General features: G+C 46.2%; 2 protein-coding genes across 2 annotated transcripts in view; both read left to right on the plus strand.

Moving 5' to 3' along the window:
* The window catches only part of IPO9 (importin 9), a 39,760-nt gene extending 22,526 nt beyond the window's left edge, over window positions 1-17,234 (plus strand). Inside the window, 14 exon segments of the mRNA XM_084220731.1 lie at window positions 229-327; window positions 464-570; window positions 1,799-1,938; window positions 3,563-3,722; window positions 4,695-4,921; window positions 5,116-5,264; window positions 6,131-6,259; window positions 7,887-8,162; window positions 9,794-9,960; window positions 11,929-12,062; window positions 13,543-13,662; window positions 14,536-14,637; window positions 15,425-15,501; window positions 16,117-17,234. Of these exon segments, the coding sequence (XP_084076857.1) occupies window positions 229-327; window positions 464-570; window positions 1,799-1,938; window positions 3,563-3,722; window positions 4,695-4,921; window positions 5,116-5,264; window positions 6,131-6,259; window positions 7,887-8,162; window positions 9,794-9,960; window positions 11,929-12,062; window positions 13,543-13,662; window positions 14,536-14,637; window positions 15,425-15,501; window positions 16,117-16,227 (1,998 nt within the window). The 3' untranslated portion in view covers window positions 16,228-17,234.
* A 2,375-nt stretch (window positions 17,235-19,609) lies between these two features.
* Window positions 19,610-24,461, plus strand: part of LZTR1 (leucine zipper like post translational regulator 1) — a 36,031-nt gene continuing 31,179 nt past the window's right edge. The window contains exons 1-6 of the mRNA XM_084220708.1: window positions 19,610-19,802; window positions 19,875-19,937; window positions 20,184-20,240; window positions 20,856-20,935; window positions 21,279-21,387; window positions 23,022-23,105. Coding sequence (XP_084076834.1) covers window positions 19,627-19,802; window positions 19,875-19,937; window positions 20,184-20,240; window positions 20,856-20,935; window positions 21,279-21,387; window positions 23,022-23,105 — 569 coding nt within the window. The 5' untranslated portion in view covers window positions 19,610-19,626. The remainder of the gene's footprint in view (window positions 19,803-19,874; window positions 19,938-20,183; window positions 20,241-20,855; window positions 20,936-21,278; window positions 21,388-23,021; window positions 23,106-24,461) is intronic.

Here is a 24,461-nt window from a genome sequence, read left to right on the forward strand (position 1 = left end):
TCAAATGAGGGGCAGAAGAGCTAGATGAGCTCAGAACAAAGAGAGTTTCTTCTTTTCAAAGGTTTCTCCAATGGAATAGAAGAAAAATCAGTTGAGGATGAAGACTTCTTATGGCAGAGAAAAATTCTGAAAGTAGTTTTCCAAAGCAGGTTGCAGGGAACAGAACAGCTGCCTTTCACTGATGGTCTCTTGAATTCTCAGCTGCCCTATCCTTTTTGTCTCTTCTAGATTAAGGTTTGGACTGCTAATCCACAGCAGTTTGTGGAGGATGAAGATGATGATACATTTTCCTACACAGTGAGAATTGCTGCTCAGGATCTCCTGCTGGTATGAAACATATTCCACATTTAGATACTGAAGTAGTAATAACAAGTATAGAACCTGCCCTCAGGAGGGGCATTTAGAAAAAAGGCCAACTTTTAACAGTCCACCCAAATGAGTGTTACCATTTCCTTGTGCACAGGCTGTGGCTGCTGATTTCCAGAATGAGAGTGCAACTGCTCTGGCTGCAGCAGCTACGAGGCATTTGCAGGAAGCTGAGCAGGCTAAAAACAGCGGTGCTGAGCACTGGTGAGGGGCTGGGGCAGGGAGGGGACGGGGCTGGAGTGGGGAGGGGAAGGGACAGTGCTGGCTGGGGAGGGGACAGTGCTGGGGTGGGTGCTGAGCTCATCTGCAGCGCTGGGTGCTTCATGATTTAATCACATTTCATTTGTGACAATGCTGCTGAAGAGCAAGGATGGAGCTGGAGAGCTCTGATTAGAAGAAGAAAAAGAAAGTATAGCAGCTCTTGAGCCAGATGGTGAAATCTTCATGTGGAATACTTTGGGTAGTTCCTAGCACAAGTTATCTGTGCCAAGGCTCCCTCCCTTCAGAGCTTGATGTTCCTTAAAACATCTCATGGGAAATGATAATTACTTATAGAAAATCAGAAGAGAAATTTGCAATACTTCATGTTCAGTTATTTGGGATAAAATTTTCAGGGATATGTATGTGTGTATGTATGTATGTATGTGTGTATGTATGTATGTATAAAAATATTTTTTTCACTTGATGTCGAGTGGTGCTGTATGCAGATGTATGTGTTCAATTTTAGAACTTCAGAGTTGCAGTTTTTAATGCTATTTGGGGATAGAAGAAGAAAATTCCACTGCAGGAGTACCTGGTTGCTGGTCCACAGAGATTCTCTCCTGGTTTTACAGGGCACTGGTTCAGTATTTGTGTTTATTTTGAATGTTTATGTCAGAGGAGCCCCTCTGATAATGAGCAGCAATGGAATGGCTGCAAAATCAGACAAGGTTCCCATCTGCCTCAGTTGTGAGAAGTTGTGAAGTAGGTTCTTGGCTTCACAAATAAAACTGAGAAGTGTATTTGCACAGAGTTCTATATCATCATAATTAACAAAATGTTAATGCAAAATTAGATGTTCTTAAACCTTTAATGTACTGGGTATCCCTGTGCTTCTGTACCTAAATTATGAAGTCATGGCTGGAACACAAGCTTTCATGGGAGAGATTCTTTTTTATTATGAGAACAAAATTGGTACAAGTAACAACTATTCCACCAGTATTTTAGGGAGTGACTGAGAATGCTGCCCATCCTGAGGGAGTTTCCAAGCCCCCATCTTGCAGTTTGTGAATGTTAATCTCTTTAAGGGCTTTTTTAAATTCTCTTTTGGGATCAAGGAAATAGTTGTTGTAGCTTAGACTAGAAAACTGCTTGTGACTTCACTTCAGAATATCTATTTATTTCTTGAGTGATGACAGAGGAAAAGTCTTAAGGCATCTGAACTATTTTGCAGGTGGAAAATACATGAAGCCTGTATGCTGGCCCTGGGCTCAGTCAAGTCTATAATTACAGACAGTGTGAAGAATGGGAGAATACACTTTGATATGCATGGCTTCCTGACAAATGTGGTCCTGGCAGACCTCAACCTTTCAGGTATGTGGGACCCTGCATCCCTGGGAGTAACTGCTGGGTGCCAGACACTGGGAGTCTCTGATGGATCAATCAGGTTGATATGTGCATGAGGGATTGGGAAATGCACTCGTGCACCTTGCTCATGTGAAAAGAATAAATCTTGTGAGTTCCCATATGCTCCCAGTTCTAGTGTAAGTCCTTTATCTGTGGGACTGTGCTTTCAGCTGGATCTCATTGTTGGTTGGATGAGCTGGGTGGAAAATAGCTGTTCTGATGTCTTGTGTCTGTTCCTGGGAAAGTCACCAGCACTGTTTAACTGCCTTCAGAATTCCTGCTGCACCATGTCATCCCATTTGTTTTATGCTGAGGCTGACACTAGTTGTAGCACATGAATTCAAATAACGCTCCTGGCTAAATGGGATTCTGTTACTGGGAACTCAGCAGGATTTTGCTCTCTGTGTTATCGTACATCAATGTGCAAGAAAATCAGAGGAATTGTTGAAAGTCAGACCTCAAAAGTCCTTGCAAATTAAAATTTTAGAAGTTTAAGGCATTAATTTGAGCAGCATTGATGAGTCCACATTGAGTTGTCAGTGTAGAAAAAACTGGTTCCCTGGTTTTTCATCAAAGAAATGCTTATTTAGCCCTTTATAAAGAAGGTTTTTTTCTTTTCTTTGTCTTAATATTGGGTGAAGAACTAGTGTGCAAAGTGCATAGTGTGCAATGCATGTAAGGAACCGACTCCACAATTTACATATATTTACATTCATTTACATGAGTGGCACTGGGTTGTAAATGAGCTGCTGTGCTTTAGAAGGGCTCCCAGAGTCAGTGTGTTGATGGCTCTCCAAGGATATCCATTTAATGGTCAGTAATAGTATAGACAAAGAAATGTTGTGTTTTATGATACTGACTTTAAAAACAAAGCTCTTCTCTTGCTGTACATCTTGCACAGAGTGTTTTATGTCCTCATCTTAAAATTAGTACTTGCAGGAGCATAAATAATGGCAGTAAAGATGCTGAGGAACAGAGAGCATCATCACTTTGAGGCCAGCCTAGATAGGTAAGGAGATTCATAGTCTGAAAGGCAGCAGGATTAAGTGTGATAAAGATATATCATACCTTAGAGAGTGCAAGCAGGTGAGTGGATACTGAATGTCCACTGCTTCTGCGGTGCTGGTGAACCACAGAATTCCATTCTGTAACTGCAGGGTGATGGCTGCAAACCAGTAATGGAATCTGTGAAAGGTCCCTGGGTATGAGCTCTGTTATTCTAATGCTTCTCCCTAAGATGCTGCTTTCTTCAGCTGGGGACAGAATATTGAGCTGGATAAATGGGAATTGGTGGCAAAGCCTCTGTTCTCTTCCTTTGCTTTTGTTCAGTGATGAACAAATTCAAGTGTAAATAGTTGAAGGAAGGAGGTTTTTTAATAAATGAGAAATTGCTCTTTGAATAACTAAGAAAATAAACCGGATTCTGCCCATGAACAAAAATTCTTTGTATGCCGGCACACTTGTCTTGTGTGTCCCATTTCAGTGTTTTCCTATTGGGATGACAAGATTTTCAATAATGGATGGAAGCAGCTGTGATTTGAAACTCATAAAGCTTATTCTGGAACAACTGAGGTATTTTGTTTTGCTGCAGTGTCTCCCTTCCTCCTGGGCCGGGCCCTGTGGGCTGCCAGCCGTTTCACCGTGGCCATGTCACCAGAGCTCATCCAGCAGTTCCTGCAAGCCACTGTCAGTGGGTTGCACGAAACCCAGCCCCCCTCTGTCAGGATCTCTGCAGTCAGAGCCATCTGGGGGTAAGCAAACCCTGGGCTATTCCACAGCCCCAGGGACAGGGGTGTAAATCACACTGATAAGCTGGTTTGTTAAAATGGCATTTCTGTCCAGGCTGTAAGAGGTTTTGCTTTGAATGAAATAGATGTCAGCTTAAAAAGTGTAAGCAAACAGGTTCAAAATAGAATAACTCTAATGAGGAATGTGGAATTGAGATTCAAGGTTGGCTGCAGTAAAGTGTTGTGATGGATATGGTCACAGGGAGGAGCAGCACTAGGTAGTGTTGGAAAGCATGAGGATGAAACCCAGATTAGTCCTTTTTGGTCATAAAGGTGACTGACATCACACAGGCCTACGGAGCCAATCACAGCAATAAGGAGTGTTTGGGGTTTGATTTTCTTACCCCATTTTTGTCAGGAGGAAGTTCTGCTGTACTTGATGAACATTAGTGTAAAATCAAAAAAACAGTCACAAAAAAATCTGCCAGAACCTAACTGTTCATCACTTCCAAACAGAGCACGTTGTCTTATTTGCACTAAAATGTTAATGAATAAATAAAGTCAGAGATTTATGACTTAGTTATTCCTGAAATTGCTTTATCACACACCAGCTCACTTGTAGAACATGGTAATGAAACACTTTGTAAACAGTGTCTGTCCTGGATTTTTTTCATTTTCTCCTTCAGTGGGCAGAGAGTTCTTAGGAGAGATCTGTCACTGAGGGGCAGTAGAAGCTTCTAACATCACTCAGCTCAGCTCTGCTTTGTGTGGAGTGCAGAGGGAAGATTTCTGGTGAGAGCTTTCCTCCTCCTTCCTGCTGAGCTGCTGGGAGGTCAAGCAATAGTGGACTGAAGGAGAGAAGTCCTAGAGGAGTGAATTTAAGGAATAAGAATGGACAGGATGGAACAACCCCTTATGTATTATCCACAATGGAATATATTTAAGTTACTTCAATAAAGTAGGAATCTATTTTTGTATCACAAATTTCTCATCTAGCTACTGTGACCAGCTGAAGATCTCTGAGAGCACCCACGTGTTGCAGCCTTTCCTTCCCAGCATTCTGGATGGCCTGATCCACTTGGCAACTCAGTTCAGCTCCGAGGTGCTGAACCTGGTGATGGAGACACTGTGCATCGTGTGCACGGTGGATGCAGCATTTACAGCCAGCATGGAGAACAAGATCTGCCCCTTCACCATTGCAATATTCCTCAAGTACAGTAACGGTATGCATTCCACTTACATCCCAAAGCACACTTGGTTTTGCTGTTGAATCCTGCAGCTGAAAACTGAATCAGTGGTCATTGAATAAACACTGATTCCTGTGGTAGAGGGGAAACTTGCTGCCTTGCCCAGCCAAAATAGTGGTAGCAAAGATTGAGATGTGTGTGTTTTAGTAAATTATGCTTTCTCTCTCCAGATCCTGTTGTTGCTTCTCTTGCCCAGGATATTTTTAAGGAGCTAGCTCAAATAGAAGCCTGCCAGGGTCCAATGCAGATGAGGCTGATCCCAACCCTTGTCAGCATCATGCAGGCCCCAGCTGACAAGATCCCAGCAGGGCTGTGTGCAGTAAGTGCTTCAGTGGGGCACGGGCTGGAGATGTTCCCTGTTCTGTAACACCTCGGGTGGCTGCTCCGCAAAGGGCAGAAAGGCTGCTCTGGACATGCTTTGGAGCAATGGCTTCAGTCACTGGGGGAGGTTTCTCTGTGGAGGAGGCAAACTGCAAGTGCAGGAAGATGCTTCCAAAGTTTGCTTTAAGCTGCTTCTCTGGCCTTCTTCTAGTCTCCACAGTTTCAGTCATCCCCAGTCATTTTGCTGTGACATTGCCATCTTTCAGCAGGAACAGTCTCTTCTCCCAGTCTCTTCTCCCAGTCTTCTCCCTACACAACTTTTCCTTGCATTTCTTCCTAAGGCTTTTTCTGATTTATGCATCACAGATGTATGAATTGGAGATAATTTATACAGGTGCCCTAATAAAAGATGGAGCGCTGACTGTGTAGAATAGTTGTATGGAATTAAATCCATAAACATCCGTATCAATATGCATATAATCTGTTAATTGGTATGACTGTAACAATTGCTTATGGGTAATTAAAATAAATTTAAATCAATATAGCCAAAATGGAGCAAGTCAGCTAGAGCAGTTGTCTGGCTGTTCTGATTAACATGCATCTGTTTGCCCTGTTTGAGTGGTGACACTGCTCTTAATGTGGGAACTGTCTTGGGAATTTCTGCAGCTCACCAAGCAGTGATGCTTGGGTGTGTGACTCCAGGGTCCTTGCATTTAAAAACCATTCTAGACTGTGAGTTCAGGGTGTGGTTGCTTCAGTGGCCACATCCCTGCAGTTCACACCTTTCATGTTTGCAGCAGGGGTGGGTAGTGCTGACTTCAAGTTCTGTGGCTGCTGCAGTGACAGTTTGTGCTTTCCTTTCAGACTTCTATTGATATACTGACCACAGTTGTGAGGAATACAAAACCCCCTCTGTCCCAACTCCTCATCTGCCAGGCATTCCCTGCAGTGGCACAGTGCAGCCTGAACACAGATGACAATGCTACTATGCAGGTACCGCTGTGGGAAGGGGGAGGCTGGTGGCACTGTGGGGAGGGAGAGGATTGCAGGGCTGTACCAGTCCAAGAGAGGTGACACAGCCTTTGAGGAAGCCCAGGCTGTTCTTGCCAGGTGCTGTATCAAGAGCCCCTCAGAGCCTCTGCCACCTCCAGTTTACCATGAAAGTCCTGTTGTTCAGGGCCTGCAGTGACTTCTCTTGATCATTCCTGAATGTGGAGAACTACAGTGAGAAAGGCAGCAGCCTGGATGTTTTTTCTGTTTTAGTGAACTGGAGCATGTTACAAAACCTACCAACCAAAGCCCCACAACGCCAAAAAAAAAACAAAACCAAACAACCAGGCAAACCTGTAATGCTTTTCTGCCCCCATAACATTTATGACACCTGGTAATGGCAGGGGCTATCTTCAGGAGCTTTCACAGGCACAGAACAGCAAAAACCCTCCTAGCCCTCCTACTCTAGCAGCTTTCTGCTGTACTCATTTATGAGGGAAGGGGAAGGCAAACTTCTTTTTGATTGAGCCAGGTTTGGGATGGAGGGAAAGCAGGGAATCATCTCCAGCATCAGCACTGCCTGAGCTGTGCTTGCAGGCAGGCTTGGCTATGGCCTGATATCTTTGGAGTATCTAGCAAGAAAAAAGCATCAGAGGCTAGAAGTGCAGGGAGCCTTTTCATTCCAGCTCCCAACTGAAATATGAATAACAAGGGTGGTTTCATTCCTTAGGTGAGGAGTTCCATAGTGGCAGATACTCTTTGCCATGTGAATACAGACCATTGGAATGTGGTCTTTGCCTGAAAAACAAACCAGTAAGAATAAGTGAGCGACCAGCAGGGAGAAATTGTAGACCTGCACATTGGTTGCTTTGCTGGATCTTTGTGCTAAGAATTCAAAAGGACTGCAGCTTAGCTGCTGAGTTGTGTTTTGTTCATGTCACACTTCTGTCTTTACCTTTCACTTGTTGAAAACTCTTTGAATTTCTTTAGGTACCGAGATTGGCACAAAACTGCAGCTACTTGAGGTTGTTGTTGTATTTATTGGTTATCTTGATTGCTGCTGATTGGGCAGTGAGGAGTAGTGTATGTGTTAATGAGCTGGAGTCTGTAGAACTTACCTGTAAATCTTTCACAGGTGTCACCCTTGTTTGCATCATGGTTCAGGGTGGTTCTGGGGTAGTGAAGGGGTTGTCTCCCATGCCTGCCCATATCAAATGCAGGGAGACCCCAACGTCTGGGAACGACTCCATGATTCAGAAAGCTAAACAACTGCTTTATTAAAACTATACTATATTACATTAATACTATATTATAACTATACTAAAGAGATACTAAAACAAAAGACACTAAAGAATACTAAAGAAAAACCCGTGACTGTCTGAGACAGCCAGGACACAGCTTTGACCCAGCTGGCCAAGGAAACAAAACAATCCTCAGCAGAACCCAATTGACAAATCCCTTCAGGTAAACATTCTACAGGTGCAAAAACAACAGGAGCAGCAAGTAGAGATAAGAATTGTTTTCTCTTCTTCTCTCTGTGCTTCTCCAGGAAAAATCCTGGGAGAGAGAGTTATGTTCAAAGAGAATGTGATGCCACATGGCCGCTCCCTTACCCGTTCTTGTCTCGTAGAACGGCGGCGAGTGCCTGCGCGCGTACGTGTCGGTGGCGCTGGAGCAGATCGCGCAGTGGCACGACGAGCAGGGCCACAACGGGCTCTGGTACGTCATGCAGGTGGTGAGCCAGCTCCTGGACCCACGGACCTCGGAGTTCACCGCTGCCTTTGTGGGCAGACTGGTCTCCACTTTAATTTCAAAAGCTGGGAGTGAGCTGGGAGAGAATCTGGACCAGATCCTGAGAGCCATCCTGAGTAAAATGCAGCAAGCAGAGACACTTAGTGTGATGCAGGTGAGCAGGTTTGGCACACAGGAGAATGAGGAGAACACCAGGAGAAGAAACTGTCACAATTTTCTTTCATTTCATGTCTGTTCATTTATGGGTCGTGCAATTGGAGGGTCTGTGTATCCTGTTGAAGTAGTCAGGAAAATGCCTACTCTGATCAGAGAATCATGGAATCTCCTGAGTTAGAAGGGACCCAGAAGAATCATTAAGTCCAACTCCTGGCCTTGCACAGGACACCCCAACAATCTCACTCTGCCCTAACACTCCTTGAGCTCTGGCAGCCCTGGGGGCATGATCATTCCCTGGGGAGCCTGTTCAGTGCCTGACCACTCTCTGGGTGAAGAGCCTTTTCCTGATTCCCAACCTGACCTTCCTGTGACACAGCTCCATGCTGTTCCTCAGGTCCAAAATTTTTTGTGAGGTTAAAGGGTAAGGAAGTTTCTCCTGGATAAGCTGTAATGTACTTTCAGTAGTCCCTCATGCCCTTGTACTTGCAAGCCCTCTTTGGAGGGATAGGAGTTGCCTCACTAGGAATGTTATGGCAGAGGCAGCATTTGTTTTTGAGTGGATTTGTTCTGTATTCCAAGGATAAATGCCTGGGACTTGAGACAAGATGAGCTTTTGGTGAATGGCAGGGATGATTGACTTGAGTGAGGTGAGACACCAGACAAAAAGCACCACCATCTCTTCTAGCCTTGACCTACTTGTAGTGACACAGTTTTCTGGAGTGATTTTTTTCCCAGTGGTCTTCATTCTGTCTCCTGTCTTTTTTTGCCTGTGCCCTCAATGTAAAACAGCTCATGCTGACTGCCCTGGTTCCTTGGTAGCAGCTGGGGGAAGACATTTTGCTGGCACTGCTGAGCAAGATCCCATCTCTGCCCCCAATGCAGCACTCAGCTGAGCTCCACTCTGCTCTAAGCATTTTATTTTATTTTATTTTGTTTCTCTGATTTTTGAAAATGATTTTTTCAAGACAGCATGTGGTGCCACAATGGCCATTTCAATGTCAGCAGATCTCACCTGCTTTAGGATTTTTTACCCCTCGATATACTGATGATAATTGTTTGGAATGGCTCTCACTTTGCTTGGTTTTGGATTTAAAAGATACAGAAGTTTAAATCTGAAGCAGTCCCATGCAGCCCTTGTAGCCAAGCATTTTGCAGTGCTGGATCTCTTCCCTGTGTTAGCCTGGAAGATGGTCCTATGGAGATGGGCAGCTTTTTCCTGAGGAGGGCTACAGAGAGGCCCTCAGGCTGGGAAAGTGACATTTAGACATACACAGCAAGTGAGTTCTGCCCTGGTCATTAGGACTCAGACTGTAAAACTGCATATTGTAATGAAACCTTTTCAGGAGTTGTAGTTCTTTCCCTAAAATCATGTTCAAAATGCATGCAGAATTTGGAAGGTGCTGCTGAGTGATGATGAGGTGGTGTTTATTTCCTGCATTTGTAGCACAGTGTTTTGGAGCTGGTTGTACTTGCTCTTCCTCCTGGGGTTGGTAAGCACAGCCTTCAGTCCTGCAGGGAGCTTCAGCTTCCTTCAGCAAGCACAGCTTCACTCCAGCTCCTTAAATATTTGATAAAACTTTTCCAGCTATTAAATTATGTACAGCTAACATTGCCTTTCTCCTCCTGCAGTCCCTGATCATGGTGTTTGCTCACTTGGTTCACTCACAACTGGAGCCCCTCCTGGAATTCCTGTGCAGCCTGCCTGGCCCCACTGGCAAGCCCGCCTTGGAGTTTGTGATGGCCGAGTGGATGAGCAGGCAGCACCTCTTCTATGGGCAGTATGAAGGCAAAGTCAGGTGGGACCCACAGAAACCCCTGCTGGCTGCCCTCATCCCACTGCCTTGGGGTGCTGGGTGTAGGGAAGGGGAGCTGGCTCGGGTGGGAGCAGTGTGTGCCAGCATTGGGCAGAACTGCTGCTCCCTGCACTGTCAGTTCTGCTCAGGAGAGCTGTGGTAACTGGAGCAAGCTCTGATCTTCCTCATCAGTGCTCCTGCTGCTCCTGTGCTGGAACAGAGACACAAGGAGGAAGGGGGTGTCTCCTGCAAATACAGGGCTGCTTTGGGATTGAATTTCTGTGAATGAGATGAGAAGAGCTTCCACACATGGAATTGCCTTTGTAGACTACTGTAGAGTTCTGGGGTATTGTAGATGGTTTCCTGAGAGAATTTGGTGATTTCTTGTGGATTTATTGATCTATTAAAAGTCAATCAAGAAATCAATTGCAACAGTGTTCTCTCCCTTTTGCTGTGGGAGCGTGTTTGTGTTCTGTTGAAGGCTGCGTGCTGTATTCCAAAGCATGGGATGCTCTGTATTCATTTAAATTTTGTCACAGCTGCTGTATTAGATTTTTCTGGAATCATGAGGCCTCACAGACCACTCTTAGGGGTCTCACGAGCTGTTAACTCACTTATTAGTGTGTGTTGTTATGTCATTGTTATGGGCTGTCAAATAGCCTGTGAAATAAATAATGAGAAAAAGTAAGTTCAAAATGGAAGTTAGTGAATAGTGTCCCTGAAGGACAAGGAGCAGATTTTGGGATCCAGTGGTCTTTTTGGCCACGTTTTGTTGCTTTCAGCCCTAAGCCTGGTGGTTTATCCCCATTTTGACAGTGCAGGCCTGTCTGCAGGATCTCTTGAGGCTGATGGCACAGGGAAAAGCCAAGGCTGACCAGGAGAACAAGGTTAAAGGTGATTGCTTAGAGCTGTGTTGTCCAAAATAAGAAATGTTTGTGTACAGGTGATGTAACAGGGCTTCACATTGTATTAATATTAAACACTTGAATTTGGTTGGTTGTGGTGACATTTACCACATTAGTAAATGCTTGGAGTTTCTTTGTCCTGAGGAAAAGCAGGGCCTGCTCTGAGCCTCTTGTTCAGGGTTAGTAGAAGGACCCTGAGGGTAGCTGACATCTCCTGTGTGCACAGTCCTCAGCCACTGGGGCCAGGTTGAAGAAGTGGCTGTGGGGTCTTGGTGAAATGATGGGAAAATTTTGGGCAGCTTGGGGCAGCAGGTATGACCTGGGTCCAAACCAGCAGAAGTCAGAGCCATAGTGTGGGACAGAGAGAGGGTGAGAAGTGAAAGCACAGAAAGAGTTCCACAGAACTCCAAAACTTCAGTTTGAGATTTGTGGAGCCAGGAGAGAGAGATACCTTGACCTATAGTCAGCATCATCCTCAATGTGCTTGAAAACAGTGTGGAGCTGGAGAAGGTTTGAAGTGTGGAGTGGAAATGTGAGCATCAGAGATGGAAAGAAATGTAAAGGAGAGGAGCAAGCTGGAAGGTCTGAGTGTGGCAGAGCCATGAAGGACTAGAAGTGAAAATGAGCATTGAGACTGGAGAAAGGGGGCAGATCATTGCTACAGATCAGCCAAATTACTGCTTTTGTCTTAATTCCACTGCTCTTCTCTTAATTCCATCCTCATGTGTACATGGTGCTGCAGGGGCACGTTTAACCTGGCGGCCCTTCTGACCCGGAGAAACCTTTGATGTGTGTGTGGGTGGATGTCTGTACTGTTGGTGCTGCTAAATCCAGAGCTTGACCAGTGCCCAGCTTGCTGTGCAGGTCAGGAGCTGAGTCCAGTTTCAGATGCTGACATAAAACAGGAGACATGGGAAAATTCTGTCATGCTTGTTCTTGGCAAAGATGCAGAAGAAAGGGCATGGGGGTGTCTGCTCTGGGGTGTGTTCCCTGTTAGAGAGGGGCTGTGAAAGCCAGACAGTTCAGGGAAATTCTGATCTCTAATTTTCCTATTCTCTGCTCCCAGCTCTGTAGCACTGTGCAAACTCCTGCAGTATGGCATCAACACAGATGACAAGAGACTCCAGGACATTAGGGTGAAGGGAGAAGAAATATTTAATATGGATGAGGGAATTCGGACACGATCCAAGTCGGCCAAAAGTGAGTAATCATTCTGCTGTGTTTAACAGGGCTTTTTCCTGTAAGTAGATGCTATGGAAGGCCTTAAATAGGTCTGGCAGATCACACAGAGCTGTGGGAGATAGTTCCTGCAGAAGGCATGTGTTGGTTTTTAGAGCTAATTCATACATCATGTGCTTAATATATCTGTTTACCTGTATCAACTTAATTCTGCCAAAGACTGGTTTGGAGGACTCCTGATGTCTGATTTAATATAACTGGATGAGGTGATTATGGGATGGAGAGTTCTTCACTGCTGTTTGGTATCATGAGACAGAATTGATATTTCTGGATGTCTGGTAGCTTCTCTGAGAGGAAGGTGTCTTTAGTGCATGCAGAGATTTAAAACAAAGGGGTGTCTTTTTCAATGAGACACTTTCACAAAAAGCAGTGATTCAACAAGTTAGAGATTTCTTTTAGGAAACCTTGACCAGTCTCCTGCATAAGACTTGTCTTATTTTTAATAAGTTGAACTCAAGGTCTTTGACTGGAGGTTGCTGTTGAGATTAATCTTTTAAATTAGTGCAGAGCCCTGGGCAGCTTTTCCTGAGGACTGAGCTCCAGGGGGAGGACGCTCAGGGGCTGCTGTCCTCAGCCATCAGTCAGACCTTGGTTGTGCCACTTGCTGTGCTAGAGCTCCTGTGTGCCCCGTGGTGGGATGGGATGTGGAGTCTGTACAGATCCAAACTGGAAGCCTCTCCAGACAGTCAGTGCTCCTTAAGCTGCCATGGGCTTGGGATCTGCAGTGGAGGACTAAGGGGACAGCTAAGGAGATGAATAGAGGCAAGCACTAGGGATTTTAAGAGGTGAGTGGTGGTCACAAATCACTTGCTGCCTGATTATTCTTGGCTTAAAAAAAACCAAACCAATGAAGGTCAGAGAGAAAAATGGCAACTGCCAGCATTTGAGTTAAACAAAGATTAATACTAGCATTAGTGAGAGCTAAAACTAATGCTCCCAGATTTTTTTATTTGCTAGGACCTTTACTTTTGTAGTTAAGGGCAAAAACACTGTCTGGCTGTCCCTGTGGAATAGTTAAGCCCTGCAGGAACACTAGTAAGGAAAAGTTGGAGCTTACAGTGCCTCAGCAGTGGCAGAGACTGAGAGCATGCACTGCTTATTACATGAAAGCATTGGCGGATGTGCAAATGGACTGCAGGAAAGAAAGGTTGACTCCAGCTGACTGTTAAGCAGCCTGCAGGAGTAGAGTCACACATTCATTCAGCTGTGAAGATTTTCCCCCTGCCTCCTCCTCACTCAGAATATGCAAGGTTGATACTGCATTGAGATCTTTGGGAATGTAGCTCTGAGGGTGTATGGAAAGAAGCTTTGGGGATTTTATGTCAGTAGGTTTTCTCTCCCAACCTCCCTAATAAAAAAATCCCCACCTCAACAAAAAAGGGCCTGTTTTATAACTTTTAATTAAAAGCAACATGAATATGTGTATTTTTTTCTCTTACAGATCCTGAGCGCTGGACAAACATTCCTTTGTTAGTAAAAATCTTAAAATTAATAATAAATGAACTTTCTAATGCCATGGAAGCAAATGCATCTAGACAGACAACTGCAGATTGGAGCCAAGGTAAAATACTGGGTTTGCTTTTTCTCTTTGCATGGCTTAAATCTACTCGATCTTCTCTTGAGAAGAATTTCTGGTATAGGAACTTTGTGACAGTAAATCATGTATCCTACAAAGGCTTGAATAGTGATCCAGAGGGATAAGCTTATAGAATCACAGAATCCCAGGCTGGTTTGGGTTGGAAAGGACCTTAAAGCTCATCCTGTTCTCCCCCTGCCATGGGGCAGGGACACCTTCTACTGTCCCAGGCTGCTCCAAGCCCTGTCCAGCCTGGCCTTGGACATGGCCAGGGATCCAGGTGCGGCAGCCACAGGTGCTCTGGGCACCCTGTGCCAGGGCCTGCCCACCCTCACAGCCAAAAATTCCTTCCCAGTATCCCATCTAACCCTGCCTTCTGCCAGTGGGAAGCCATTCCTCTTTGTCAAAGTCCCTCTCCAGATCTCTTGTTTGGTGGTACAATTCATCATTAGGACAATATCTCTTCCTTGCCTGTGCTGTATTTAAGTGCTTCCAATCTCTTCCAGGTAAAAATAAAAAAAATGGGAAAATAAGATCAATCAGTGTTGTGTATCCTTAGACCTAAAAATTCTTTTGAGCTAGTTTGGAAGATGGGATCTGACCATGTGCAAATAAAATTACCCTTTCATGGTGTATCTGGTTTGCCTTTCTTCCTATTTCAAGTATCTGTTCTTGGTGTTGCCTTTTGCTTAGCTCCAGCTCTGGAATCATTCCAAAAGGATAAAGAGGATTGTAGGTGTTTCTCTTCGTCCACCCACACAGGCAGAGATGTGTTTGCCTACAAACTCCAGTCCCCTATGGAGTCATCACAGACCTCTTGGATTTGGATCATTTCTAGAATTTTCTTTTTCTAAACAGATGATTCAAATGATATGTGGGAGGATCAGGAAGAAGATGAGGATGAAGATGAAGGCTTAGCAGGACAGTTCTTGTCAGATATTCTTTCCACAAACAAGTATGGTGAGTAACAGCTTGAAAGTCCTTCTTCAAAGCAATAATCAAGTAGGTGACATCCTAGTCAAGGTTTTATTCCCTTGCCAGCAGCAAAACCAAGGCTGCAGGCATGGGGAAGGAATTCTGCTCTGGGATTGTGAATAAGGACTTTCTGGAGAAGCCATGGCTTTGAGCAACATGGTGATTAAATTGCTGCATTATAAATAACATCACCTGGGAGTTCACATACTGCACAGGCTTCACACCTGGGAGGTTCCTGCAGGTATTTCTTCTGAAGACAAAATTGCTCTCAAGGTGTAGGTGTGACCTCAGCGTGACAGTGTCCTAGGGATGGGTGATCTTGTTTGTGGAGACTTTGAGGAGCAAGTGCTGCATAAAGAGATGAGTGGGTGCATCATTCCTCAGGTTCATGTAACCTCAGAAGGGAGAACTTTACAGGAAACAGTGAGGGATACTGCTCACATTAGCTCAGAACTGGCTGAGTGCCACCCTCACATGGGATTAAGGCAGGAGGACATCCTGGTGCCTGGAATTCCCAGACCTGCCTGGGAGTGTCCCATGTGTGCTTGGCTCATCACCTGCATGTTCCTCGAGCCTCCACTGGCCCTGGTTCTGGGCTTTAGTGATTTCTATCACATCACCTAAAGGAGAATATTCTGGATACAATTTTCTTTTTCCCAGCAGCACTGAAACTATTTACTTTTGGATCCTTGGGTTTCAGCTGCTTAACAGAAAATTTCCTGAGATAGTCTGCTCTTTTTGATGTTAAAACCTGCTGATTTGCCTCTGACAGATGAAGATTACTATGAAGATGATGAAGAGGATGATCCAGATGCATTAAAGGACCCTCTTTACCAAATAGATCTCCAGGTGATGCTCTAGAATGAGGGGTTTTATCAGATTCAAATAATTCTCTATAAACGTTAATTTTTTTAATGTTGTACTTTAACAAATATTTAACCACTGGAAACACCAGTTACTGTGATCCAGAAGGCACTCTGCTAATTGAAATTACTTTGGAAAGTGCCAAGTGTTCCAAGAACTTCTGGAGTATTTTTCCTTATCATCAATATCTATAACGTGGAAATATGAATGAACAAAACTCTTTGAACAGAGGGAGATGAGACTTTTCTACCTGTGAGCTTCACAGCTACTGGCAGAAATCAGGAGTAGGTTGGAGAGTGAACATGACAGAATTTGATATTCCACTTTGAGATGCTCCCATCCAGTCAGCTCCTTGGTTACCCTTTGCTCCTGCTTTTCCCACCACCTGCAGCTGTTGATGGGCCCTTCCCTCTGCTCCCACCCTTTTCCCCTGCTCCAACCCTTCCTTCTGATTCCACTCCTCCTCCTGCACACTCCTTTCTGTTCCCTCCAGTCCCAGGGTGTTACTTGGTTACTTGGTTGGGATATGTGTCCTGCCAGGTGGAAGCAGCAGGATTTCCCAGGAGGGTGGTGCTGACAGGGTGTTTCTGTCCCTCCCAGGCCTATCTCACCGACTTCCTGTGCCAGTTTGCACAGCAGCCCTGCTATGCCATGTTCTCTGACCACCTCAACGACAACGAGAAGCGAGTGCTGCAGGCCATCGGGATCTAGAGCTACTCCAGAGACCACACCTACCAGATCGGAACAATAGGTTATTTTTGGCTAATTCCGCGTTTTATGATAGGACATAAAACATTTTCCAGTGTCTGCCTGCCTTGTTCCAGGTTGACAATGGCCTCATTGTTTTGAGCCTCATCTTAACGCACATCAAAGGATGCTAAGGAAAAGAATCTTGAGAAAGCAGCAAGGACATTGCACATTGGTCTCACTACAGGAGCACTTTCATTTTCCACAGTAACTTTCCAGGAAGTTCTTAAAAATAAAAAATAATGCGTCCTTAATATTTTTTAAAGGAAACTGTCTCAAAAGGAAACTGTCTCTACCTGTGAAGAGGCACTTTTAGTTTCACACAGCACAGTTCGACAGAGAATGGACCCGGGTCACTTACGGATTGCTTGAGAAGTGGGAAGGTTGTTCCTCTTGGCTGTCGTTCCTCCTCACGTAACACAGGGTAAATATCTTGATCCTACAAGGTGACTTCTTTTATAGAACCACAGACTCTTTTCAGAGCTGCCTGGATGGGATGGAGCCAGTTCACAGGAGTTTGGAGGGGAAGCTGAGACAATGGACCTGAGTGCGTTTCTTCTTTCCTGGTGTGGATGGGGCTCTGTTGCTCACATCTCCCTTGGGAGCAGTTCTTCACTAACACTTGTGTGTGCACATGCTCAGAGGAAGCCATCACTTACTTTTCTGTTCCTGTGGCATGTGGCTATGAAAGACTGGTTTTCTGGAACACAAGGAGCCACAGTTTTTAGGGGAAAAAAAAAGAACTGATTGCATTTAACAGATTTGCTCCATGACAGCCACTCTGAACTACTTTGCTTTTTTCACACTCCTGTGTGTATTTTTATAGAGTGGTAAAGTACCATTTGCAAATTGATTTCCCCATGAGAACAGTGTGATGTATCTCACAACACCTCTCTGCCTTTGGTTCCCTTTTGGGAAAAATGAAATAAAACTATTAAAATGTACATTGGTATCCTTCTTATAAAACAGATTTAAAAGAAAAAAGGCTTGTTTCCTGAAGTCACTTTTTAAAGACATATTTCTACTTAGGACACATTCTGTACATGCTGCTAGAGGATGTTTGGGTGTTTCATGGGAGCCACCTGGACAGAAGGGGAGTCCTGTGCTGTATATATCTGCTGCTTAAAATGGGCTGAGCCATTACAGTTTCCTTTTAAGAAAGGCACTTGCTGTTCCTTTGTGGAATCATTTGCTTTGACACTGTATCAAAACCTCCATAACCTGGACTCCTTCTGTCTCTCACTGGTCTCACCTTGTGCCTGAGAGTGGGCAGAGCCAGGGGGGAATCCCCCATCTCCTGCAGACTCCTCTGAGCCATTCTCAATTTTTTGAGTGCCTAACTAACTCTATGAGAAGCAGAGTTTGAAACCTGATTTTTATGTGTCTAATAAGGTACAAGCTCTTCCCATGTCATTGAGTGTCAGTGTCTTTCTTCCCTGGGGATTCTCTGGTCTACAAGAATATGTAACAGAAGGGGTGCCCTGACCTGACCCTCCTGTCACACAGTCCAGTAGGAGTTTTGTTCTGAGGCCTTTGCCTCTCAGCTTCCACTGAAAGTGCCAACAAGTTAAACCAAACAGTGCAGTTTTGAAAACCCACCTAGAAGCTGATGACTACAGTGGTGTGTGCCCATGGCTGTTCCAGAAGGATCAGGAGTGTCCTTGCAAGAATTGGTCCCAGCTCTGGGGAGAGGCAGGACCAGTTTTTTTGCCGTGTGCATCAGCAGCAAAGGCACAAACCCAGGCATCCATACTTGGACAAAAGTGGATGCCAGACGTCTGGAAGCACTGAGGTGTGTTCAGGGTGTCAGGAGCAAACAGCACACAGCAAACAGCTTAGCCTGGTGCTGCTGGGGTTTGTGTGTGCTCCAGTGGGAACTGGAATCCTGTGCCTTGTGGGGCTTTAGCCAGGTCACATGCTAGATTTAAACAAGTCCATGAAAAATGAGGCTGACATTAGTACTGACACTGAACTGAAACATCTAAAGGTGTCTGTTATCATTGTAAGTTCCAAAAGATAGATGGGTCAGTGCCATGTTCCTGCTGGAGCTCATCCATGTTTTGGGTAAAAACGGCTTTGATTTGCAGTTATTAGTGTTTTTTCAAGGAGTGTGAGAAGGGAAGGATGGGGGCATAAGTTGCATTGTCTCTACGTGTAAAGATTCACTTACCTGAGTTTCCCACAGAACAGATGGACAGAAAAAGGCTGTGTCCCTTACAGATTGCTTGGGAAGTGGGAAGGTTGTTCCTCTTGGCTGAGCTGGTGCTCTGCACTCTCCCTCCTTCATCCTCAGCTCAGATGCAGCCTGAGCTGGCTGGGCATGGCAGCTGAAGCTTGGGGCCAGCCTGAGGGGCAGGACTGGCACAGGGATGGTGTGGTTGTGTAGCAGCTATTGCCAGCACCCTCACCGTGTGCAGGGTGGTCTGGGCAAGAAATACTCTGACTCAAGCAATCCCTAGGAGGAGGCTGGATAGGATCTGAGGGTGCACGAGGGAGAAGGTTTGAGGCAAAGTCCTCAGCAAAGTCCTGCTGGTGCTCGTGACTTCGTTGCTTTTCTGCTTAACCACTGTCATCTTCCCTAATAAAATTCTGAAGGCTTGCTCTGTGGTGTGTCTTTATAAGGATTATGTTTGCTGCGGGAATTGTGCTGAAAAACCTCTGACCAGTCAAACAGAATTGCTCAGCATGGAAACTGCTGGAATCTGTGAAGCAGCGTCTGAGCTCTGGTTTTGAGGTGTAGCACCACTTCTTTTATCTGCTGTTGCGAAGATACTAAACTAATAATCATAGAGGTGACTGGCACCATCTTAGGAAACATAAACTAAGGAAAAGCAGAGGATGGGCTGTGGGGGACTGCACAGCCGAGGGCACATGCCGCTGCTGCCTTGGTGCCGGGCACGCGTGTCCCGCTCAGGCTCTGTGGGGATGAACTGGCCACGTTCGCTCCCGAAGCTCCGACCCCACGGGCCGTGTTTAACCAGCGAACCGCCCAGCTCGGACCCTGGAATGAGACTTTATGCATATTCATCAGTATTGTTCTGTTTTTGAATGAACAAGTAAACCCGAGTAATGCAGTCTTTACCGGGGCAGCGCCGGTCCCGGCTCGGCCCGGCGGGCTCGGTCCCCGCCCCGGCCTCGAGCGCGGCGCTTCGAGCTCCACGGTGGCGTTCGGGCCCCGCCCCCTCCCCTCTAGCGGTGCATGCTGGGGGCTGTAGTCCAGCGGTTGGCAGCTGTCAGGCCTGCGCATTGGGCGCGATGCACGCCGGGAGTTGTGGTCTGACGGCTGGACGTCAGGGGCACCGGAAAGCGGCCTCTCTTGGCGGGCACGCCGGGAGCTGTAGTCGAGGGGGGCAGGCGTGGGCCATGGCGGCGGCCGCGGCCCCGGCGGGTGGCGCGGGGCGCTCGAAGGTGGCCCCGAGCGTGGACTTCGACCACAGCTGCTCGGACAGCGTCGAGTACCTCACCCTCAACTTCGGGCCCTTCGAGACCGTGCACCGCTGGCGCCGCCTCCCACCCTGCGACGAGTTCGTGGGGGCCCGGTGAGCTGGGGAGCGGACGGGATGGTTGGAGGGGGGCTCCCGGCGCCTCTGACCTGTCCGTGCCGCCCGCAGGCGCAGCAAACACACTGTGGTGGCTTATCGGGATGCGATCTACGTGTTCGGCGGGGACAACGGGTAAGGGGAGTCGGGAACGCCGGGGGTGAGGGAGATGGGTGTGAGGGGAGGTGAGGTGGGTGTGAGGGGAGATGGGTCTGGGGGGAGATGGGTGTGAGGGGAGGTGGGTGTGAGGGGAGATGGGTGTGAGGGGAGGTGAGGTGGGTGTGAGGGGAGATGGGTGTGAGTGGAGCAGGGCTGAGGGTCCGTGGCCGCCCCTGTCCGACCCCCGGCCTGGCTCAGCCGCTTCTCCCGTCCCTCCCGCAGGAAGACGATGCTGAACGATCTTCTGCGCTTCGACGTGAAGGACTGCTCGTGGTGCAGGTGGGCAGCGCATCCCCTCGCCATCCCTGGTCGCTGGCAGGGCCGGGACACGCCGCGGCTTCTCTCAGCGCCTCGGGCTGGGTGTAGAAGTTTGTGGCACTATCTGAGTACCCGGGAGGAAGTGTCACCTCCGCCCAGCACTGTCACAGCTGCTCCCTGCCAGCCTGCGGTGTGCTGGGCCGTCGGGCTTATCGATCCTGCCCGAGGGGAGGCCGGGCAGCACAGCGAGGGAGAGCAGCACGGTCGCCTCTGTTCCTGCAGCCTGTGGGAGGGCAGAGGGACCAGGTTTGCTGCACCCCTCGGGCCAGGGAAGGTGCCAGGGGTCCTCACAGCTTTCTTGGCTCCTTTGCTCTGCAGTAGGCACTCTGTCTTATCTCATCTGTGTCTCATTTTTCAGCTCTGCCAAATAGATTTCAGCAGCAGCATGTTTGTAACCATTTATACTATACTGCTGTTCCATAAAATCTTATTGCAATCAACTATCCAAAACCAGGGAAACACTCGGGAACAAAAGAATAACTGATAACAGTTGTTTCTTTTCTGAGTCTGCACAGTAGCTCTGAGTGCCCAGAGTGCAGCCAGAGTGTTTGACTGCTGCTGTTGTAACCCCTGCAGGGCTTTTACGACGGGGACGCCGCCGGCACCACGGTACCACCACTCCGCCGTGGTCTATGGGAGCAGCATGTTCGTTTTCGGTAAGGCAGCAGCAGGTTGTACTGCAAGTGGTAGATGTGCTGCTGTACTGGTTTGGAAAAAGAATGTGAGATCTTTAGGAGGTGCCAAAGATCTCATTCAGTAGCAAATCCAGTATTTTTTATGGCTGTGATTTCAACTTTAGTTTGGAAAGATGGCGCTGTTTTGTTTAAAGACAACTTGAAGCTCATTACCATAATGATTCTTTTGGAGAAGGAGTGAAGTCTCCTTCTGTAGTAGTCCATTAGCCAAACATTTTATGCAATCTAAAATTTCTCCTAATGCAACGCCTGGGAGTGTGTGTGCTCCATTGCCTGGGAGTCTAATGGAATTCTTGTTGTCCAGGTGGTTATACTGGAGATATCTATTCCAATTCTAACCTGAAGAATAAAAATGACCTCTTTGAGTATAAGTTTGCAACGGGGCAGTGGACAGAGTGGAAGACTGAGGGAAGGTAAGAGCTGGTATCATTGCCTCATGCTTTGGGGGAGTGAGGGTAGCTTGGCATCATTTCACATGGCACAGTCAGACCTAGTTACAGTGCTGATGTTAGGCCTGCAGCATGACTGCTGCTCTGCTTTCTCAGTTAACTTTTTTTGGTTCTGCAGGAGTTTTTTTGGAAGGCCTCCATTCCAGAATGCACTATAATGAAAATTTGTCCAAAATCCCCTCTTCATGTTTCAGGTCCATAACAGAAGGAATGGGAGCAAAGGGAGCTGGGCTTTTTTTCTGAATTGTTTCAGTTTCAAGAATAGCTTGTAAATTGTAGATCCCTTATGAAGAAAAGGGCTCCTGAGATTCAGTGTTCAAGGAAAATCAAAATCACTAACACATTCCTAAAGTTGACTCTGTGCACATTTCAGAATGTGATTTCTAACGGTGATTGTGATCCAACTCTTACTGTTTTTTACAAGGGCTTGAACAGGATAAGGGGGAATGGCCTCATACTGGCAGAGCAGGGTTAGATGGGATATTGGGAGGGAAGTCTTGGCTGTGTGGTTGGTGAGGCCCTGGCACAGGTTGCCCTCAGGCACAGGAGCAGCTGTGGCTGCCCCATCCCTGAAGTGTCCAAGGCCACGTTGGACAGGGCTTGGAGCAACCTGGGCAAGTGGAAGGTGTCCCTGCCATGGTAGGGAGTGGGACTAGATGGGCTCTTTCTGCCCCAAACATTTCTGTGTTTACCACTTCCCAGTAAGGGTTGTGTAGTATCTTTACCTGCAGTCCTTTACACAGCTGAAGTTTCTGGAATGCTGGTTTCAGTGGGGAGAGGGAAGGGAACATTTGTTATTGTGATTTGTGGAGAGGAATGTCCCATCCATTCCTGTGTTTCTGTTGCTCACCTCTGATGAGCACATTATATTTCAGAACAGAGACTGCATTAGTAATTTCTCTTTCTGGTTAATTCTGGTGACTTGGGACATCTTGGAGAGCATCTCCTACTTGGTTTACAAACTCACATTTTGCTTGTTGCTCCCCAGAGTTAGTGTTCATGTTACACAGTGACCTCAGACAAGCCAACAGATGCCTTGTGGCATCACAGGTTTGTTCAGCCTTGCTGATTTAGTTAAAACAACCAAGATTGTGGAGGAGAAATCATAGGTTTGATCTTTCATTGTGGGCACTACATCTGGGGATCCACCCTGAATGATCCCAAATGAGCATCCTGAGCTCTGTCCTGATCTCGTTTCTGTGTTTCTCCTGCCTAGTCTGTGGGAACAGGTGTGGGATGTTCATAGCCAGAGTTGATTGCCACCTTGCTTTACCAGTGGTGCTATGGATTTTCATTTATTTAACTACTTTATGCAAATTATTCTGAGAGTATTTGGGTCTTGACAAGGAATTAGTTGGGATTTTTTTTCTTTTTTTTTTTTTTCCTGTCTGCATTAAGGTAGTTTCTCTCCATTGAAGACAGAGTGCAAAACTAATGCATGCCTTCAGAGGCTCACTTAGTGTTTGGAGGGCACATGGCAGAAACAATTAGGGGAACTTTCTTCTTCTTTTTACACGTGCATTTTAGCTCTTAGATCCTCGTGCAGCCCCTCTGCAGCTGCAGAGGGAAGATTGTTGTCTGCATTTTCTTCCTTGCAGGTTGCCAGTGGCCAGGTCAGCTCATGGTGCAACAGTGTACAGTGACAAGCTGTGGATCTTTGCTGGATACGATGGCAACGCACGGTATGGGGCACTATCACCCTCTCCTGCTTTGTGAAATCCCAGCCCCTCAGTTTCCACCTTTTAGAGACATTTCCATGTTCCAAGAGGTTTAAACACTCAACTGGAGCTTTGCAAACCCAGTCTGTTGTTGAGCATTGCACTTTTGCAGTTCACTGGTTCATGTTCACATGAGTGTGTGTGTAAAGCCTGAAGATCTGGTTACTCAGAGTGGCTGTGGATGTGTAATTTGACAGCATGCTTGGTTGTAAGACTGCAAGATGATCTTTTGAATTTGGCAAATACACATTTCTTGAAAGATCCCCAGCACAGGCCAGCTGATGTTGCTGAATACTTGGAGAGCAAAGCCTGGATTTGCTATGAAATCATCTGACAGAACTAACAGCAACGTGTCAGTTTTTTCTCAGAAGTCTCTGGAAATATATAATATTCAGGTTGAAGGGAGGTGGGATTTTTTATGGGGAAAGACTGTAAAGGAGTGGTGCTGAGATATGAGAGGGAGCCTGGTGCTTTGTCTCACAGTAGCTCCTTGCGTTTGCTGTTGGTCTGTCAGGGAACAGTCAGTTCTGGACATGCCATGTTTTTTTCTGTCATGATGAACTTGAGGAGTAATTAATGTTGATGTACAATATTTGCATCATGAGAGCACACAGAGATTTTCACAAATGAGGAGCTGGATTGCCTCCTCTTTTGAGAAGAATCTTCAGAAACAGCTGAAACTTTGTGTCCAGCTCCACAAAGTCTCCAGGAGAACTGCTGACAATCGGGAATACTGATGGGAAGTCTTTGTTATTTCTGGAGGAGGAATTGGTATAAGATGCATGACTCTGTGGGATTGTTCAGTGCCAGCTTAGGGAGTCCCCCTGGGCCTTGGGTAGCTGAAAGGAAGGAGTGGGTGAGAGGAGCTGTCTAATTTATGTTAAATATGTCAAATCACTTTAAAAAAATGTCTTTTTATGGAACTTGAGCCTCCAGGCAGATTTGAACATAGGAAACATCTGTAGTTACTGTGAGTAACTTGTTCCAGGAACAGCACAGTCAGAGATGTGTTAGGTTACCTGCTTCGTCCTCCTTTCTGTATTTAAGGAAGAATTCAGCCCTGTAAATAATTGTTGTGGTCAGTCTCAGTAGTTAATAGGGATGAGCAGAAGGAGCAGGGTAAAAAGGGGTATTTTGTAAAAATCCTGAAGATTAAATAGCTCAAATCCTTAAGCTCCAGACTGTAGCAGTTAACTGCAGTGTACTTGTAACTAGAAAGATGCTGAAGCAAGCTGGGGTGGGGCTGTAAAATTTAGGTATAGGACAAAGGGATTCTAATAATTGTTTTTCTGTCAGTGGAAGTCGGAGATTCTTCTTGTG

This window comes from Fringilla coelebs, assembly GCF_963513975.1.
Source record: "Fringilla coelebs genome assembly, chromosome: 23".
In the NCBI taxonomy this organism is placed as follows: domain Eukaryota; kingdom Metazoa; phylum Chordata; class Aves; order Passeriformes; family Fringillidae; genus Fringilla; species Fringilla coelebs.